At 39.5% G+C, this 20,680-nt stretch overlaps 1 protein-coding gene across 3 annotated transcripts in view; it reads left to right on the plus strand.

The window, feature by feature from the left end:
• Positions 1-20,680, plus strand: part of SPAG9 (sperm associated antigen 9) — a 106,443-nt gene that overhangs the window by 20,525 nt on the left and 65,238 nt on the right. For all 3 annotated transcript variants that reach the window (XM_073310894.1, XM_073310895.1, XM_073310897.1), the window contains exon 3: positions 12,400-12,470. In XM_073310894.1, coding sequence (XP_073166995.1) covers positions 12,400-12,470 — 71 coding nt within the window. The remainder of the gene's footprint in view (positions 1-12,399; positions 12,471-20,680) is intronic.

Here is a 20,680-nt window from a genome sequence, read left to right on the forward strand (position 1 = left end):
GGCATAGTTATAAATGACTTAAAACTATTATATAATGGAAAGTTTTAGACAACCTCAACTATAGGACTTTCTGCCAGCTTTGCCTATATTGTGTCTAGTTTGCAAGTAAAATATTTGTCTGGTCAGCCTGCAAACTCGCCTTTCAATTGGAAAGCCCAAAACTGTTATTTCTAGCTCTTGCATCACCAATAAAGATTTTTCAATTGAAACATGAAGCAGTCCACTTATTGGCCAACACAGGTCCATAAGGTCAGATGAGACTGGGCTTCAGATGCTATATTGACATCCTTAATTACTGAATGTGGGAGAAGCTTTACTCAGAGCTCCCCTTGCATGTCATTGGATTTTGTGGAGGCTAGAAATCTTTGGTTTTTCCTTTGGGCACATGGGCTCTCCCATGCTCAGTTATGGATTATGGAGTTATGGAGGTTTTTGGAATAAGGAGGAATCAATTTGTGGTGTGGTTGATCTTTGAACTCACTGAGTAGGTGGGAAAAGCAGCTATGTTTCTTGGAAACAGTGGAACATTCTATGACAATAGTGATCTTGATGGGATATTGGACCTACTTTCTGGCAGTTGCCTCCACCTATGGAACTTCTTGCCACCAGAGCCCAACATAAGTACAAATCTTCGTGGCTTTAAGACAGAAAGACTTATCTTTCTGCCATAGTTTTCTCACAGTGATGATAGTAATATAAGCTGTTTTGCTGAAGAGAATGAAAGAAAAGGTACCAAAGAGAACCCATATTAGCTTAACTTGTTAGATCTTCTAGTTATTGTGGTATAAATACCTAGATATCTATTCCTGTTGACAGAGAGGCTGCTGAAAACATCTGGTCCCCTTTACTCTAAAAGCTAGTGTACATACAGAAATTGTACCCATTTAGCCTAAATCTGTTAAATTAAACTAGTACAGTTTGTGTGTGTGGACTATCATCACTTAAAAATGGTTATATCCATTTAGCTTACACCTGTAAATTTACAAGCACAAGCGTAGGGCATGGCTACACTGGAAACTTCAAAGCACTGTCGCGGGAGTGCTTTAAAGTGCGAGTGTAGTCACGTGCGGGTGCTGGGGGAGAGCTCTCCCAGCGCTCCTGGTAATCCACCTCCACAAGGGGATTTTTCACCCCCCTGAGCCACCAAGTTAGTGTGCTATAAAATGTAAGTGTAGCCAAGCCCTAAATGAGTATAAGGCCTAGTCTACACCTAAACTTAGATTGACCTTGCTGCATCACTCAGGGATTTGAAATATTTGAGACCGTGTATGACATAGCTAGGTTGACCTAAACCACACTGGAGATGCAGGTAGGTTGATGGAAGAATTCTTCTGTCAACCTAGCTACTGCCTCTCGAGGGTGGATTTACTACAGTGACAGAAACGCCCCTTCTATCACTGTAGTAAATGTGTACTACAGCTCTGCAGTGGCATAGCGGTAGCACTTGTAGTTTAGACATACCTCAGGGCTGGTCTTCACTCGGGGAGATCAATGCTGCTGCAATGGATGCAGCAGGGATCGATTTAGTGGGTCTAGTGAAGACCCACTAGCTCGATAGCAGAGTGTTCTCCAGTCAACCCCGATACTCCGGGTCTTGGACAAGAGTAAGGGAAGTTGACCAGAGAGCATCTCCTGTCAGTGCAGTGCAGTGAAGACACTGGGGTAAGTCGACCTAAGCTACGTCAACTCCAGCTATGTTGTTTCACATAGCTGGAGTAGCGTAACTTACGTTGACTTACCCTGGTAAGTGAAGACAATCCCTCAGTGACCATACACAGTTGCACTAGTTTAATTAAATCAGTATAAAATCAGATCATTATGTTTGGTCTGCACTTAAGGGTTAGGTCAATACAGCTACATTGGTCAGGGGTGTGAGGGGGAAAAAAACCACATGCTTGACTAGTACATGCCAACCTAACTCCCAATGTAGACACAGCTGTATTGACAGAAGAATGCTTCTGTTGATGTAGCTACCATCATTTGGGGAGGTCATGTTCCAGTACTGACGGAAAAACACCTTAGTGTAGGCTGTCTACACTATGAGGTTATGCTATTATAACCAAGCAACATAGCTATGCTGGTATAGTCTCCATAGTATAGGCATATCCTAACACATAGTGGTACAGCTTTGTGTGTACACCAGGCCTAAGTACAATAATGTTCTAAATACAAGAAAATCATTCCAAACAAAATAATGTACAAATTCATGATTGTTCACTGGGGGGAAGAAATCTTATGGTTTATGTATCTTCATCGTTGTTAATTTTCAAAACTGATGAAGGTGGCAATAGCCTAAAACTGTTTTGCTACTTCCAATTTAAAAGGAACAGAGCAGTCTGTGTTAGCAAGTTTTCTACTGTCAAAAATACTGATGCTTGGTACTTATTGCTCGTATCTCAACTCAGCTGCTCTGTATTCACATGCTCTCATTTGAAAGTCTCTGGTTCTTCTCAAAATTTTGCCCAAGGTTTCATTTACTGATCTTTGAGGGATTCATGTATATGTTAGTGTGAGCACAGGAATATAATTCAAGAAGCCATTTAGCCCCTGACTACTGTATTTCTGATTTATTTGGGAAGGTTATATTTAGATAAAGGTGCACCATAATTGTTACTAGATCTTGCAGCATTTGGGAAGATTCTTTAGATTCAAGATGTCAACTTGAAACTTTAAGTGTTTTAGCCTGGAATTGCCTTCACACTCTTGATTGCATAGCAGTTTTCTTGGATGTGATACGGTTTCATTCAATTAGTGGTAACTCTTTGAAGACGACGTTATGACTTTCTGTGAGATCAAGTACCTCTTCTATGCTAAACTTTACTCTGACGTGTATCCCCAGTGTCAACTTAAGCTTTGGGATAGGAGTGTTGCACAGTGCAGAAATAATATAATCCCCCTCTTTAGTAATGTTTGACTGCAGATTTTTTTTTGAGTTAGATAAGACCATTAACACATTCAAAATTGTTTTTTTCAAACGTCCTTGCCTTTTCTTTGTACTTCATGGTTTTGAATATCAGAATGCCTCCTTAATCATTCATTCATTCTTGTTTCTGAAACCTCTTCCCTATTATGGGAATGTTCTCATGGGACTGAATGTAAATCTGGCCCTAATAATTATGTCTACTGCAGAAATTCACTGTCTCTGAAATTCTCTGTAAAGCCCAAATCATGTTATGTTTTCTTTGACAATTGAGCCACACTAGATATCTGTTACTGTTTTGAGATGGTAGATTCTGTCTAATCTAAGTTATCCACCATTAACTGTCTTGTACGCTTTCATCATACTAGAAGCACATTTTGTAGAATTAATTCATTTTATCCATTGTTTTAACTATAATTCTGCAGTTTAGCTCTTGTGCATAAGATCTTTTCCTGATCTTAGAGGCTTACTCTCAGAAAAACTACAAATCATACTTGCTTAAGTGATATTTCCAGTGATAAATTTTCATATTTAAACTCTAATTTTGAGGCTTCCTGTATCTCCAATAAATGACTAAATACTGGACTGTTAGGCAATAACACTGTTCCCTAATTGCTCATAACACTTAAATTAATAGGACTGCATATAAGTATATCGTGGAATTAAAAGCTCTTGCTTTTTGTACTGGAAGACTTTCTACAGCTAACACTTCATTTGAATTTAAGAGCCTAGATTTTGTGGGGTACAATATCCTATTAGAATGTAAGTATTCTTACATAAACCCTAAGTGCTGCTGCTTCAGAACACTAACCTCATGAAGCAAATATCACATTGCTTAGTTTTGTAGAAAATTGATTAAACCCCATTGTGCAACAAAATAACTACAAAACACTTGGGTCTTCAGAACATTCTTGTTGAGCACTAACTTTAAAAAAAAAAAAAAAGTGTAACTAAGTTGCGGTCTAGAATTGCAGCAATAGAAGCTGAAGTCTTATTTGCAATATATTGGGGCACAGACAGTTACAGGGCAGTTTTCTCCCTGCCTGTCATATCCATTGGTTTGACTGTGTAACCTCCCCTGGAGGAATCAACCCGTAGTGCGGTGAGGTATTTGGTGCAATGCCATTCAACTCTTGCAAGTCTGGTACTGGTGGACCTAGCTGGAATGGCTTTGTGGTTTGACGACACCCCGCCCCCCCCCCCGTCTCCTAGGAATGAATGAAAACCACCTACTAATTTCACATAAATTGCAAAACTGGACATCAGATGGTCAAACTCTGGGTATTACTCACTTGAAGTTGAGCAAGGCATTCAGCCTCTATTAAAAATTATTTATATAGCACCAGAAAAGGATGAGGATCCAGCTGACACTGTCTAATAGCATAACTTCTTTATCAACTTAAAATGTTTTCTAGAAAAACCTTGTTATTGGTTTCAGTATCAATCCTTTATTTGACTTACTGCACTCCATTGATTGTTCCTCTGTATTCTCTGAAAATCGAGAGCCCACTAGATGGAGCAGAACTACAGTTAGAGAACTCGTCATAGGAGTCAGTCACATTACAGAACTGGAGAAAAAAATGTAGTAGAAAATCACAACAACATAAAGGATCAATGTGCTTTAAACTCTACTCATGTGAAGCCTATTAATGAAAATGACTAAGAGTGGCGGGAAAAGGTTTAAAGTTAACCAGTATTAGTCATAAACATTACTTGACCAACATCAACACTGACGTATTTCTCAGGGGAAAGTTAACAATAAAAGGTTTAGCTCCTGCCAAGGCCTGATAAGGTACAGATTTGTTAAGGATCTCTCGTTTGTTAAGCAAAATTTAGAAGGCAGTCTAAAATTTATCAAATAAACTTCAGTTGCTGTAGCTGAGTTACTTACAGCAAAGGGTGTGTAAGATTTTAAATGTCTTTCTGGATTTTATGTTCTGGCTTGTCATTGGTGGTAACTTTGCTTCTTTTATAAAGTTAATCCGCTGAAGTTTTAGCATCACTGTTCTCCTGGTATTGAGCTCTTTTAGAAACAGCAAAATTTTGTATCCTGATTCTGTTCTTCACTCTGTTTCTCCCCTCTTCTCTCCCCCACCCCCGCATTAGTTATATCCCTGCTTCTGCAGCACTACCTTGTCCTTTTTTCACCCTGTAGTCACTGTCAGGATGCTCCATTACTTTTGGAGGTAGGTTGGCTAAACAGTGTGGTAGATTCAAGCTGTTCTGGCAGAAATTGTCTTCGCATGTGTCTTTATAGTGTAGCTCAGCAGGGCGTCACTTCTTGGGCGTGGGGGGGATCCTAGAGTGCCACTGTTATATAAACATTAAATGAAAATAACATGGATTTTAGATGACCGCTTATTTAAAAAATGTCACTGTCAAATTTAAGGATTTTCAGTGATAGTTTGTACTCGATCAAATTCGGAAGTTAGTGGGACTTAAAGCAACAGTAATGGACACATTGAAGTCCAAAGGTAATGGATGTCAGTTCATTTTATGGAATTCTGCAAGCAAGAAACTGAATATATGCACATTGCTATTTACTTGGGAACAAGAATTGTTGTCAATGTAAAAACTTTAACTACAGTGTAGAGCAAGTATTAAATGTGAACTATTTGAAGGTGTTTAAACTCTTGCCAAGGAACTGAGGTTACTACTTGTCTTAAACAGTATGTTTTACCCCCAGATTCTGTCTAGCTTTCTTACTGCTTCGTAGTTAAACGCTTGTGTTGAATCAATTTAGTTTTTCCCTGCCAAGGTTGGGGTGGTCAGCCTATCAGGTAGTCACTAAAGAACATGTGTGTTCTGTATCTTTTAAAGTTGGTGTGAGACATGCTGTTAGGGAATCAGTTGAAGGAAGATTGTCCAAGGAGAACCTTTCAGAATGGGCTTAAGTGGCATGCAAGTAAGGCCGACCAATAAATGGGATCTCTTTGCCCTGCCTGCACAGCAGGAACTGAAAATTCCTCTTGAGGAGGCATCTGATCAGTTGGATTTGGCTTTCTAGCAGGTTTGTTTCTCTTTCTCCCCCTTAGGCTAATCAGCAGTTTGAGGCAGAGGACAACAAACAGATGGAGGGTGTTCCAAACTTGGCAAAAGCCATCAAACTTGGGAGGTAAGCTCTGATTTTTGAACAGGCAGGGCAGGCAGCTTTCATTGCCTAATTGTTCATACTTGTTCTCAGGATGGAGGCGGAAGTTCCAAATGATTCACCTCATTTTCCCTTAATACTTAATTTCCTGTTTTGAGGCTTGCTTGGTTCAGTTTGAGATGAACTGGATAAGTTAAATCAAGGAGGCATAGGTTTTCATATGGAGTACTAGTATTTCAGATATTTGGATACTGTTTCACTGTGTGCTGTATATCAGATTGCAGATGGGCCTTGATCATATATTAAAGTGAACATTTTTGTTTATGGAAGCTTTGTTTTTCCAATGGAATCTGTTTTCTTTTCAGTCTAGTGTTCTGATTTTTAGAATATTTACAATTTGGTTTACATACTATAGTCAAAGCTGACTAATATTGGTATAGATGCAGAACTTCATTGAGGATTTAGAGCTCTGTATAAAATTGAAATGTCCAAAAAAAATTTTAAAAATTACTTCCTTAAATTGATGGATGCAGATTCTTCTACTGTTCAGGATAGTATTTTTCAATGTGTAAAACACTGTTTAAATGAGCTAGATACAGTGTTATTTAGTAGGTGTGTATTATACCTGGGAAGATGGACCTTTTAGAATCTCTACTCTGCAGTATTGCAAAATCAATATTGAACTTGTAATGTGCTATGATAAATTGGGCTACAATGAATTTGGAGGGCATTCAATTCACTTCACTAATTCTAATTTTTTCTGAAATTGAGATTCTCAGATCTTGCATATCACCAAACTAGACTTCAATCTGTGCAGAACATTAAACAATAGAAGTAATTGAAGTAAACAACTATTTCTTTTTGGTTAGATACTCTTGATAGCTGACACCAAGTTTAGTACAGATTAAGTCTGATGAAAGTTGCTCAATTCTTGATGCTCTTGGCTGTCTTAAATGGCAGCAGATAATGATCTTGCCAACTCAACTTTTTAAAATACATGTGAAGGTAATTATATATAAGGCTAACTGTTAAACCTCTCCATTCATCTGAATAGTTACATTTGGCTAGTAGGAAAATTGAGAATGGATTTGTTTTCAGCAATTTAAGTATTTATTTCAATGAAAGGACCAAAACAAGTTGTTTTTAATCTCTGCTTGAACTTTTCTGTAGGCTTCTTTGACCCCACCATCCTTGTGGTGGTATCTTTTTAAAATATTTTTCTAGCCAGAAATAGGGGTCTGAGACATTGGAGTGCAAAAGGAACTTTTTCAGTTGCTTTATGATCATTTCTTTAATATAATCTCAAATGTCTTCACTTTTGTTTTAAACCCCTTCCATGTGAGGCTCCAGGTTGTCCCAAATGGCATTATAGTTAGCATACCCCAACAGTGCTTTGCTCCACTTACAGTGGCTGTGAAGTAGCGTAGACTAAAATGGATGTTACCTGGATGATTTCAGACTACTACTCTGCTCCATGTGCAAGCTGAGCAAAATGAGGCAACCTTCAGACTTAACTTTATTGCCCTGGTGGTATTCTTGCCAGTCTAAAGGGCTTTGTGTACTGCCATCTAGCCTGTTGCTGTGGTAATGTCCTGTTTCTCTTAGGATTAGGAGACCCATTTGTAAACCCATATTAATTGCTAACCTTTTATGTTTCTTTTTTGGACCAGATTCTGATACCCTTACTCAGTATCTTAGAGTTTTATACTGTTGCTTATCAGTGTTGTATCTGAGCATCGTCTGTGTAAAATTTGATAGTAAGAGTGAAGTTCCTAATGGGTTGCATGGACTGCCTGATTCTCTCTTTTTAAGTAAAATATCTTGGGGTTGGGAGTGTTTTGGGTTTTGTTTTGCTTCATTGGCTTTTTATGGGGTTGTTGGTTTCTAGAGAGTGAGTCATGTCTGAGTAGAAGGGATTGTTCGTTTTGAGTGTCATTCAGAAGATGTTGCAGTGTTGGCTAAAGATCGACAGGCTCCTTTCCCCATTCCAGGGTTTGCCCATTTTCTCCCCATGGCAGGGCCTGTGTGCTCCCATTCTCCCACCTGCCAGGGGCTGTGTGCATACCCTAATTTGTCCCCTCTCCCCTCCCCTCTTTTTCTGTTTGGGTGATTAGTCATTCAGGACATCAACATGTTAAACTTTATTGGGAGGATGGACTGAAATGAGGTGGGAGTATTATGCTAGAATGTTGTGCAGTTTTTTTGATCTATAGAAAACTGCAGAGGTGCTTGAGGCTATGATGAAAAGCTGGCAGGGGCTTCAGGTGTCTCATTTTTTCCTCTTCTGGTTTCCAGTTTTCCCCAACAATCAATAAGGCTTTGGCCACTGATGAGTAGAACTTTCCATGAAATTCTGTAATTGATCAGATGTGGCATTCAAAAGTTATTACATTACAGACAGACAGAAAAATGCCATCAAGTTGAGTGTCAGGCTGTAACAAGCTTGACCAGCAAAGCCCAGGATGAAATGCATGAGCAAGAGACTAGGCATTCAGTTGAAGGCATCTTACTGAGGAAAGAACTCCAGAGATTAGACTAAACCAGAATTAGACATTTCAGTCACATTGCAGGTCCTTCTTCTAATAAAATGTTCACAAATAGAATGGTTATGAAATAAATCTGTGTGGGTGGGCATCCTGGGTCTTCAGTGCCTGCATCTAGTGAATCTGTCACCCATAGCTTGAATTATGGAGCTGCCATTCTTGTTAAAATAGGCCCAGTGAAGGAGGGAAATAGCCTAATTTGGGATAGAGCTAGGATACCATCAGTGATCTTAAACTATTAACCATAGTAAATTGTAGAAAGCAGATTTTACTGCTGATTGCATTTAGGTTGGCTGTAGACTGCTGTGATCAAAATGAAGTGTTGGGAATTAGTCTCTCATGGTTTACTGTAAAGTGATAGTCTATAGTTATTTAAATATGGTGTGTGTTTAGGTCACCTCTGGTGAATTCTGGAAGATCATTATGAGCCAGTACTAGTTAAGACATTAGTCAGAGGACTTAAACTTGTATCAGTGTGTGTTTTTGTGCTAATCGCCATGTGTGACTGCAGTAAATATAATCTTCTACTCACCAGCACTGAGAAGCAAAATTTCAAACCCAAGCCATGATTAGGTTAACATGATTAACATTATCTAGGTCCTGATGCTATTTCAGTATACTTGGAAACTGTTTCTAAGGAAGGGAACAGGTCTCCCAAAATATGAAGCCAATTAGCAATGCTATTTGCACTTCCTGATTTCCAAACTGCTTGCTTGAACTGAGGCAGTTTTTGAGCACCTGAAAAATGTTATTGGCTATGAGGGCAAAAGGGAAGGACCATAAGACCTTTCCTCTTAAAAGTCCTAAAGCTGATGATTTGACAAATGTGTCCTACGTATTAGTGACAGGAAAAACTAAGGTGAGCCAGTCTTGCTTGTTTTAAGTATTTCTACAGTATCTTTCTGTCTGACCAAGGCTTAGTTAACTTAGATTGTAAATTGATATGCTGTGGTCCAGCTATACTAGAAGATAATAGTCCAGACAGTCTGATAGAGTAGGCAAAAGTTGGCTTTTCAAATAAAATCTGTTTCTCTGGATACTTACCCAAAGCTTCCATGCACTTATCTTCTCTCCCTGAGTGTTCAGAATGGACATTGCCTCTGACTGACCAATTAGATTCTTCTCATCTGCTTTATTCTACAGTGCACTGATAATTTCTTTAGTAACGCACAAAGTATCTTGCATCCTATATCAAGCCTTTCAAAATTAATGTTCATGTATTTATTGCTATTATATGCCATTATGTGCATTAGATTTTTTTACTGTATTGTAAGATTGGTTCATAGGGGTATATGTGTATACTTTTGAGCAGTTTGATATTTATAGCTAGAGTGCAAAGGGTCTTGTCAAATACTTTAATGCTCTTAGAAGAGCAAGATGAGATTAGAGAGTAATGTTGATCTAAGTGCACAGACAATTACAGGTTATGGTTACACCTTTTGAATCTAGTTTTAAAATGTTCAGATTGAATAGTATCTATATAAAGTACCTATATAAAGTATATCCTATGTGCAAATGTAGAAAATGTGGGGCACTAAAAAGGTGCATTGAGAAATATTGATGATAGGAGCATGCTGGCAATAGTAGAAATGCACAAATTGCGGAGAAAATATTGGCTTAGGTCTTGTGATACTGTGGTGTTTGGCACTGAGTCTACAGCTGCAGACAGACTGGTAACTATATTATAAATCATCTTGAGGGGTTTAAACGGGGCAAGTGAAAGAAGAAAACCTCAGCTAGAAAATGTGGAGCACTTGGCTAAATCAAAAGAATACATAAGTGTATTACTCTCTCACATTCCACAAACTGAAAGTTAGAGTTGACAAACTTGTAATGGCGGGGGGGGGGGGAAGGGAAAAACAAGACTTTTAGGTAAGGCCTTCAATAAACTAATTGCAAAATAGGGCAAAGTAGACACAAAAATAAACAGAAGTGTTGTCACTAATAGCTTATATTGAAATGACATGATGAGCACTGCAGAAGGCCATGACTGACCATTTTGGTTGGAAAAAAAGAATTTATAAGAACCTTCCTAACACTCTACTGAATATGAGAATTACAATTTTTGTTATGAGTTAGTGTGAGAATTCCAATTACAGTTGAGTTAGGAGCTGAAAGTGTTAAAACCAAGGGTAACCGTGGCTTTCTCTACTGAGAGCTGCAGAAGATCCTGTACTGGTACTTTGTTCCTTTTCAGAATGGGACAGAAAACATACTTGTTTTACTTCTAGCCCATTTCTAAATTGAGGGGAGCAGCTGATCAATTTGGTATATCTTTGACATACCAATAGTATGCAGATTTAAAGTACTCCTTTATTTAAAAAAAAAAAAAAAAGTAATTTGCACTTTGAAAGGTAGCCAGAAGGTTTTTAAATAAAAAAACAAACAAAAAACAAACAAACAAAAAAACCAACCAACCAACATTTTAATTGAGAGCTAATTCTAACGTGGGTCTGGCTGTTCAGAATTCTACTTATACTAAAAATGTTGTGTAAAGAGAACACTGAGTTGTTAAACTATTTGGAAGCAAAGTGTGGTATAGGGAATACTATAGCATTGGAGATAACTTGGTCTAAGGCCAGGTCTGCACTACAGACTTACATCAGTGTAACTTAAGTCGCTCAGGGGTTTGAAAAACCTATCCCCGAGCGATGTAAGTTTTACCAATTTAAGTGCCAATGTGGACAGCACTATGTCAGTGGGGAAGAGACCTAGCTACCGCTGCTCGGGGAGGTGGAATAATTATGCCAAGGGGAGAGCGCTCTCTGATCAGCATAATGCATCTACACTAGCAGTGCTATATCGGTAGAGCTGGGTCCCAGTGGTAATTATGCTGTAGTCTAGCTCACTGTAGTGTCTTCACTACAGTGCTACAGCTGTAGTGTATGTGAAGACAAGCCGTAACCAAAAACCCTATTAACTTTAATCTTGTGAATTAAGACTTCACTGATGGCTAAAAGTTTTCTAAGTTGTATTTTAATAAACTTGAGATTAATTTCAGTACATATTTTTCTTCAAATGTAAGCACTCAAAGAAAATGAAAAGAGTAGTTTTGCATCTGCAGGATCATTACTTTAATATACAATGGCGTGCAAGGGTGACCTCTTAAAGATAAAGAACGTCTGTTATGGCTTGTGGAATACAGTAAGTTATTGCCAAATTATTAATATGCTATGTTACAGTGATCTAAAATATCTGGTTAATATTTGCTCTGATTAAAACCATTTAAAACTCTTCAGCTGAGAAATATAGGTTTGATTTAGACCTGTGAGTTGGCTGCCTATTTATGCAGAAGAAAAGCTTTCTAGATTCCGGGGCTAGAAGTTACCATTGTGATAATCTTGTGTGACTTGCTATTGGTAATGCCAACAGATCTAGGTTGCAGTTCTCTTCATAGACATGACCTCTGAATGCAAGATTAACAGTATAGCATGTGATAGGGTCTCTGTCGCTTCCTACTTTCTCTTGTTATGCATGTGTGAAAAAATTTTCCTGGACAAATTTAAACAACTTTAACTGGAAATCTGATGATTTAATAGTCTATTAACTTGTCTGTGAAAAATGTGATTCAGCTCCATATGGCTATTTGCAACCTTTAGGGGAAGGAGTGTGTTTTCTTTATCAATAGAAGGGGGAGTGAGAAAGATTTAACAAAGACAATAATAGAGCTCAATTTCCTCAACTCCATTAAGTGAGTCTTGCTGCTTGATACCCATCAGTTGGAATACCCTGACCTCTGGAGTGACAGTTGTGGTCTGTGAAAATCAGACTTCAGGACATGAAATTCTGGACTTTCAGTAGCTGGTATGGAGTCTCCTTGGGTTAACCTTAATTTTTTTTTTTAGTTAGCAGACTTGAGGAGAGGGAGGCAGAACTGAAGAAAGAATACAATGCACTTCATTCAAGACATACAGAGGTAGGTGTCTAAGTACTCTTAATTCATTTTGATGTAAAAATACTTACACCATGTGCAAACTTAAGCTTCCTATGTATAGCAGTTAATGTCAAAGTGGAAAATGTTTAGCCATTCTAGCTTGCTAAACCATGTACACAAAATTCTGTTAATGAATTTTGACATTTTTGTTGCCAACATCCATTGTACCCAGGCTCTGTTTGGCATTTAGTAGTTTTTATTTGCCATATATGTTTTAGTGTACATATGTTTTCCAAGTTACTTTCCTTGTACAAAACTGTCAATTATATAGACAATTCTCTCATATTCAGGCCTTGTTGAAACATGAGCATCCTCGTAGTTCCCATACCCCCAATACAGTTTTTCAAAGCAAATGTAGAAAAATGCAAACAGATGAAAAAAAGGTAACTTAATCCCCTTATTTCTGGTGTTCTGACTGCTTTTTCCACAATGCCAGTGGTTCTACTTTCTTCCTTGAGTTCATTTACCCTAGGAAATCAACTTGGTGCTGACAACCATTGTCAGGAAAGAGTTTTCCTTCATTCTTTCTTTCAACTGTTAACAGTAACTGCTAGTTGAGATCAAACCAAACAATTGTTCTCAGCCTGGTCTGTTCTTGCAATTGAAGAGTAATAAATCATGTGAAATGGGCCTGTTACTGAATAACTATTAGCAAAGGGAAAGGAGTACTTGTGGCACCTTAGAGACTAACAAATTTATTTAAGCATAAGCTCTTGTGAGCTACAGCTCACTTCATCGGATGGGTTCAGTGGAAAGGGTCATCTTCCTAGTGCAGGCAGGGATCCTAGCTGGCCTAGTGTTCATATGTATGTGAGAATATTTCAGTCTAATAAAACTTTAATTTGAGTACCTTTTAATTAACTAAACTTGCTATGTTCTGGTATTGAGAGGATCTTTCTTGTTGGTCCTCTTATTTTCTGATTCCAGCCCTTTACTGCTCCTGTTCTTTCTTAGCTCTCCAGCAGTAGGTAATACTTGGTCTTTCAAAGTGAGAGCAATTCTGTTCTGGCCTCTTCAACTAAAAATATTGTGCCTTGAAACATGACATTTGATTACCTGTAACATTAGCTTAGTTTTCATCAATATGAATGTGAGTTAGGAGTGTGAGGCATCACAATCCTCACAATGAGTAGCAGAAAGGGAAAGGAAGCCTCACAGGGACTGGAACCATAATGTTTATGGAGCTTTCAAACAGTACAAAACAAGATGTCAACTGTATGTTTAAAAAAAGTCACTTAGCAGCCCAAGTTCCATTGATTTTCATTTAGAATTAAGCTCCGAAATGCTAGTCACTTTTGAAAATTTACCCTTAGTCTGTTATGTTCTGTAGCAGTTAATTAACCTGTTTTTTAACTTGGAAATTTGAGCCTACCGGTTGTGCACAAAGTTTTGAAGTATGTATGATGAAACACAGTATCCTTGAAACTGTATTTTCAGAAATCCATGTTTATTCTAAATATGTTTACACTATTGTGTATAAATGTTAATTTTATATTGCTCTTGTTATAGTAGGCTATATATGTATATAGACTTCCATAAAATTTTTCCCAAAGAAAAATATTTTGTTTAATGCTGAAAAATAACGCTCCTAAAGTAGACTTAGTTAAAACTGTAAAACAGGAGAAACTGAAGCCACACTAAGGGGTAGGTAACTGCTTCTTCCACTAGTTTTAGTTTAGCAAAGCTTAGAGCATAATGGCTTGAGACCCTAAACTATAATAGTAGTTTGAATTTATATTTAACGTAAGGATCTCTGCTTTAAGAATCAGCCTCACAATACTGAGGTAGACTTGACATACATTTAGTAGACAGGAAAACATAGAGTGAGTACCCAGTCTTTTATTATACATTCAAAACCTCTTAGTAAAGTCATGAAGCTGACCCCCTCTCACCGCCCCCACAAAAAAAAAGCCTAGGGGGGTGGGAAGAGAACCAGAAAAAAACAAAGAGGAGGGAAAGAGCTGTACAGAGCAAAAATCAAGACAGGACTGAATGGCTTATTTGTGGGGATGAGAAAGTAAAGGAAATAAGAGGCCTAACCGGGGGCGGGGGGGAATAGGAGAGGTGACTTAAGACAGAGCACTGTGGGATCCCATGATGTGGGTTGTGGGAAGTTTTTGTAGCTTCTAAAGTTAAGGGTATGTGAGGAATGTGGAATTATACCCAGAGGATAGTCAGTGGTACAAGACTAGTACCCACAAGTCTTAATTCCTCCTTTCATATTGTTACAAGTCGGCCACACTATCCTTCTGAACAGATTGTGTAGACATCATTGCCTGTTCTTCTGGTTCTGAATAGAGTTGTCCCCCAGACAGAACCAGAACTTTGATATCTTTCCAGCTGTTGAATTTGAGTTGTAAATTTCTGAACAAATCGTTGGAAATGAACTTCACATCAAAACCAGTTAAAATTCAAATTTTGGCTCTTGCCTTTTGCTGTCCACAAGAGTTTTGTCACGTTACTACCCATCTGTGAATATTCCAAGGCCATTCCAAGCTCTGTAGTGGATTGTACTGGCCACAGATCCTTCTGCTTGTCTTTTCCCCTGCTCCCCATCAAAACTTGGCCCACTTTTCTGCTCTGTCCCTTCTAACCTATTCCTGTCATATCTTCCCTTGCCCTCCAGTCATTCCCCTCCCCACACTGGCTCTCAGTCTTCGTCTCCAGGCTCCTCAAGCAGTCTGTCTTCCCCTGTCCCTCACCCAGCTCCTTGTCCCAGTGTCTTAGCCCAGCCAGTCCCAGTTCGCCTCCTTGCTCCTTGTCAGATCTGTTTCCTGTTTCTCCCACACTGATTCCTGGCCTGCTTTGCCCAGTCCTTGTCCCCTCTTCCCTAAGCTTCTGGTCTGATATCCAACCAATACCAGCCCCCCCCTCTCCTGCCTCTTGGTCTAGTCTTTTTGCCCAGCCAGCTCCAGTCCTCATCAACTTGTAGTCAGTTTCTCTTCCATCCCCTTCCAGTCCCAGTATCCTGCCGCCTTCCCCATCCCACCCCCAGTTCAGCACTTGTTTCCTTTGCATTTGAGTCAGGTGGCTGCCTGGGTGCCACAGGGTGTCATTGAGAGCATAAAGGCAGGAGATATGGGCTCCCTGGTCTCAGTTCCAGTGCCTGGCCCCCACTCTGGGAATGGAGTATACTCAGGTGCTGTGTGGGGATGGTGCGTGCTTAGGTTAACCAGCACTAGGAGCTGAAGCATGCTCATTGAGCATAGATTCTTCAGACATTTCAGCTGTTCAGCTCTAGCACTTCTCTACTTGAGCATATGTGAACTGAGATTTTTTTTCCAAAGGCCAAAGTTAGATGGATTCTCACAGGAACAGTAAAAGGTTCAGCCCTTACACAGACACCACCTCTGATCCAAAGCATAGGAGTGCTGCAGTCTCAAAGTAAAGGTTATCAGGATTATTTTTAACACTGCAATTTTTTTCCTTCGTTTTATTCTTGGAAACAGCTCAACTGTTTTGTCTGAAACTTTCTAAAAAATTTAAGACTGAGGCAGGCTCATGGTCTAGAGAAATTCAGCCCAAATGATTAGTTTGGTAAAGTTATAAGCAATTGAAAACAGGGTTTTGTAATGGGAAGTGACAAGCAAGCTTAATAATAGGAGGTGCAACCAGTCCTGCCTGTAAGATACGTGGTATATTTAAAAAACTGTTCAGACTTTGAAGCACTTTCTTGCACCCTTTTGTGTTGCTTGTTTAAATTGTAAACTCGCTGGAGCAGAGACCCTGTCTCTTTATATTTATACAATACTTAGCACAATGGGCCCTGATCCTGACTGGGGGCCTCCAGGCATTACCATAATAGAAATTAATATAAATGTTTAAACTTTTCTTCCCCGTTCCCCAATACTCCATTTACAAAAATGATCAACAAATGTATGTAATCAATTTAACTTGATTTAATGAACACTAATAGAATGTTTGGAATGTCTTGTTTTTTATATAGACTTTCTTCCAAAACGGACAACAAGCTATGCAGGTTTGGTTTATTCAAATAATTTACCAAACATTTATACAATTTAAAATGCACTCTTTTGGGTGGGAAAAGTTGTTTCCTTAGATTTTATTATCACTGAGGTGACTATCTTCTACCACAAACGAGAAGGATTTAATGCAGCTCGCTCTTGTCTCATCCCCTTCAAGTCACAGTTCTTTTTCAGTTTTTACTCTGGGCATTCCGTTTCCTGTGCAGTGCTTTTTGACTGATTGCTCTACCCTACTCCTTTTCAGTCACTTTCACTTAGGTGTCACTCCATGTTCCCCTCCTTTCTTTTCCTTGGTTTTCTCCCTTTAGTAACTCTCACAACCTAATACTCCCCAAACCCTTACTAAAAATCGTATGTGACATTTGCCAAACGTCACATTATTCAGTCTGTGTTGTGTGTGTTTCTCTCCACCCCATGCCTGTCGTGTGTGTTTAGACTGTAAGCTGTTTGGAACAGGAACTCTCTCATACTGTGTTTACCTTGCTTGGCATAATGGGCTTGGCTGGGACCTCTAGGCATTACTGCAATACACATAATAGTGGAGGAAATAACAGGGTACTAATTCATAGTCTCCTCTTAATTTGTAGGGTTTTCTAGCACCATTACAGGGTCACTAGGGAATCCTAGAAAACGTGAACTTCTTCTCAGACCTCACTTGCTTCTTTATATTGCAGCTCATAGATGATCTTGCCATGTCAGTACAAGACTGAGTCCATCTTCACCTGTCCTATGCACATGTCTCTTTATTTTGTTTAATGATTCATGATGGAGTGGATTCAAACTGAGAAACCAGATAGAATTAAAAGACAGTGATATCAGATTTTCTCCCTTGAATTTTCTCAGTTTTCTTATTGTCTAACCCCTTCACTACCCTTCCTAGTGTTTCAGTTCTGCGCTGGTAACCTCACTGTTTATTTAGTATAAGATTATTTGGATGACATCACTCTACAGATTGCTTAATGTAGTTTTGAAGTTACCTTCAAGGGTCTCTTGCATGAAATCAAACCTCTGATTCAGCTGAGTGATTTCACCACAGTATTTGCTTCAAGAACTTATCTTCTACTCTCATCTCTCTAAATAGGAATATTTTTCTTCTTTCTTTAATCAACTTCACTTTTGTCTTTGGAAGTAATAATCCTTGATGCTTACTGAAATAACAATTCATTTTTCCTGTCAGTTGATCAAATAATGAAAGGAGTGTTTGAAGCTTGCAGTATTAGCTCTGACAGCTGTCTAAACCTGGGGTTCTCAAACTTCATTGCACCGCGAACCCCTTCTGACCAAACAAAAAAAAATTACTACATGGCCCCAGGAGTGGGGACCGAAGCCCGAGCATGCCAGATACCTGCCGCCCTGGGTTGGGAGGGCAAAGCCCCAATGCCCTGGGTGGCAGGGCTGGAGCCAAAGCCCAAGGGCTTTAGCGCCAGGCAGGGGGCCTGTAATCTCAGACCCATCACCCAAGGCTGACACCCTCAGGCTTTGGCCCCAGACAGTGCGGCTCGGGTTTGGCTTCGTCCCCTGTCCCAGCAAGTCCAAGCCAGCCCTGGCGACCCCATTAAAACAGGGTCATGACCCGCATTGGGGTCCTGACTCAGTTTGAGAACCGCTGATCTAAACCATGTGACTGTCCTCTGCCTTTATTTACTATTTGTTGATTCCCCTTATCCTTTTCTTTCTCTCCTCATCCCACTTTTTAGTGTGTCAGGCTTGTCTAGCTTTTTTCTCCATCTTTCATTCATTGGTGTGTTCTCTTATCCTTTCCTCTTTTTGACATTATGGCTCATTTCCTTTTCCTATTTTTCTCTCATTCCAGTCGTCTGCTTTCCTTTGCCCTTTTCTGCAAACTGACTGAAATATACTGTCAATATTCTATTAAATTTCTCTCTGCTGCTACTACATATAGAGTACAGTAGACTTGTCAGTGCAATGCATGAACCAGAGCAGAGAAAAGAGGGATGATAGATTTAAATATTTTTAATGGCCATGACTACACAATCTACTACTTTTGGGTTCTCAAACTTCACTGCACTGCGCCCCTCTTCTGACAACAAAAATTACTACATGATCCCAGGAAAGGGGACTGAAGCCTGTGTCCACCCAAGCCCCGCCCACCTCAAGGGGCAGGGAGGGTAAAGCCCAAGGGGGGCCTGTAACCTGAGCCCTGGTGCCCAGGGCGGAAGCCCTTGTGCTTCCATCCCAGGTGGTGGGACTTGGGCTTCAGCTTCGGTCCCAGGTTGTGGGGCTCGGGCTTCAGCCCCGAACTCCAGCAAGTCTTAACACCAGCCCTGGTGATCTCATTAAAATGGGGTCACGACCCAGAGTGTGAGAACCCCTGTACTACTTCATTTACCTGCATTTATATTTAAATAGGAAATTTAACCTTTTTCAAGCTTGCAGTAGCATTTGGAAGTGAGGTCTGATGACACTAATAGCTGTACTCAGAAAAGGTATTCCTGTACTAAAAAGCCAAGCCATAAAGACCGCTTTCTCCTTACCTCTTGTGTAGGAAGCTGGGAAGGAAGAACTTGTGTGAACAAACAGCTGAAGAAACTTCTCAAAATTTGTAATTAGCTTGGAGAAAAGTGGCGTGCTCTAAATGATGTATAGTAGAGATGGTTTGATAGCAATTCCCAAACACCTTCCCTGTTTAAGTAGAAGGAAACATTTCTTTTTTTCTTTGGAAAACAGAGGTACTGTACAGGATATAGTGTCGTGTCCCCCCCCCCCCCCCCCCCGTGAGTATTTGCTTAGTTTAATGAAGCATAATTGGGCCCTGTAAGTTTGTCACTGTTTTGGTCTGATACAATGTGACACAACAGTGAGCATTTCTCTAGCATTTGGAATATACTTTGTCAAGCTGATTCAGACAAAGAAATATCCTGAGTAGGTCCTCGTGCCAGGAGGATGGCTAACATAGAAGAAATGCAGAAAACTTTTTCATTACAAATTTGACAAAGCAGAGTTATACCAATCGTATGTATTTAATTGAGGTAAAACTCTATACTTATTTCCCAAAAAGTGTTCCCAAGTAAGATTTAAATGACCTTGTGTTAAAATTAATATATATTTAATGGGCTTAATGACTCAAAGTTACCATATCTGCCATCCCCATCATCTTATTTAATTGGTGTACATCAGTGCATTAGCCATTGTTAATGGGAAGAATGCTTTCAATTTACATTCAGATAATTTCTGCCCAGTGGGTGTGTAACTTTTTTCAAAGTAGGTTGAGAGTGCAAACTATGCTTAGAAGAATATCCTGTGACAGGATGCAGAAATCCCTTACATTTCTGCTAAAATAGAAATGCCAGATTAAAGTGGATTATCTGGGACATGGGAATATTGCAAACTGGAAGGAGTACATGCAGCATATGATGGAAATGGAGCTGCTCTGTAATATATAAATACTGTGTACTATATGTTAACCAGCTTACTGGGATGTTTATTGCACAACTATGTTGGTTAGGGATTTTAAGGAAAGCAAGCAGGAAGAGAAGAGTTAGCTCAAGATAAGACACCTCAGCAAACACTTCATGGTTGTATGATGGGACAATGACAGTCACTGGCTCTGAAGAGTCTGGCTCAACCTTGGGCTGAGCCTGCAGGACTGGTTTTGTCCAGAAGGGCCAAAGCCTGGGAACTGGCAAGCATAAAGAGACTTGGCTGTGTTAAGAGGGACTCTCTCAAGAGAGGAGAGGCACCTATTGGGGAACTGTTGGGACAGGGAGCTGACTGACACATCTGCTGGGGAAGTCTGAAGAAGTTAGCCCTGCCTGGATTATCAGGGGATGATTCTGGTCAGTGCTATTACTGGAAAACTTGAAGGCTTAAACCCATCTTGAAGATCTACTCAAATGGTGCACCTGACCACAAAATCAGGACAAGAATGAGCAGCCTGTTATCTATTAAAACCGTATGGCTGGCTTCATATGGACAACTGGACCTGGTCAAAAATGTTCATGGGATCTGGAGACAGGATGCTGAGCTAACAATACTAGGAAGTCATGAGGAATTGAATAGAATCTGAAGTGCAACTCTTACAAAAAGAAGGGGTAACCGAGAGGAGAAGGAAGGCAAAAGTTTCTATTGATGTATTAAAGGTCAAATGTCTAATGCAAGACTTCTGTAACACTTGAAAAGAGTAATCTGTTAATCTCAAACATAACACTGAGGAGGGAGTTGTTGCCTAGAGTCAGATCCACTCTT

This window comes from Lepidochelys kempii, chromosome 14 (assembly GCF_965140265.1).
Source record: "Lepidochelys kempii isolate rLepKem1 chromosome 14, rLepKem1.hap2, whole genome shotgun sequence".
NCBI lineage: Eukaryota > Metazoa > Chordata > Testudines > Cheloniidae > Lepidochelys > Lepidochelys kempii.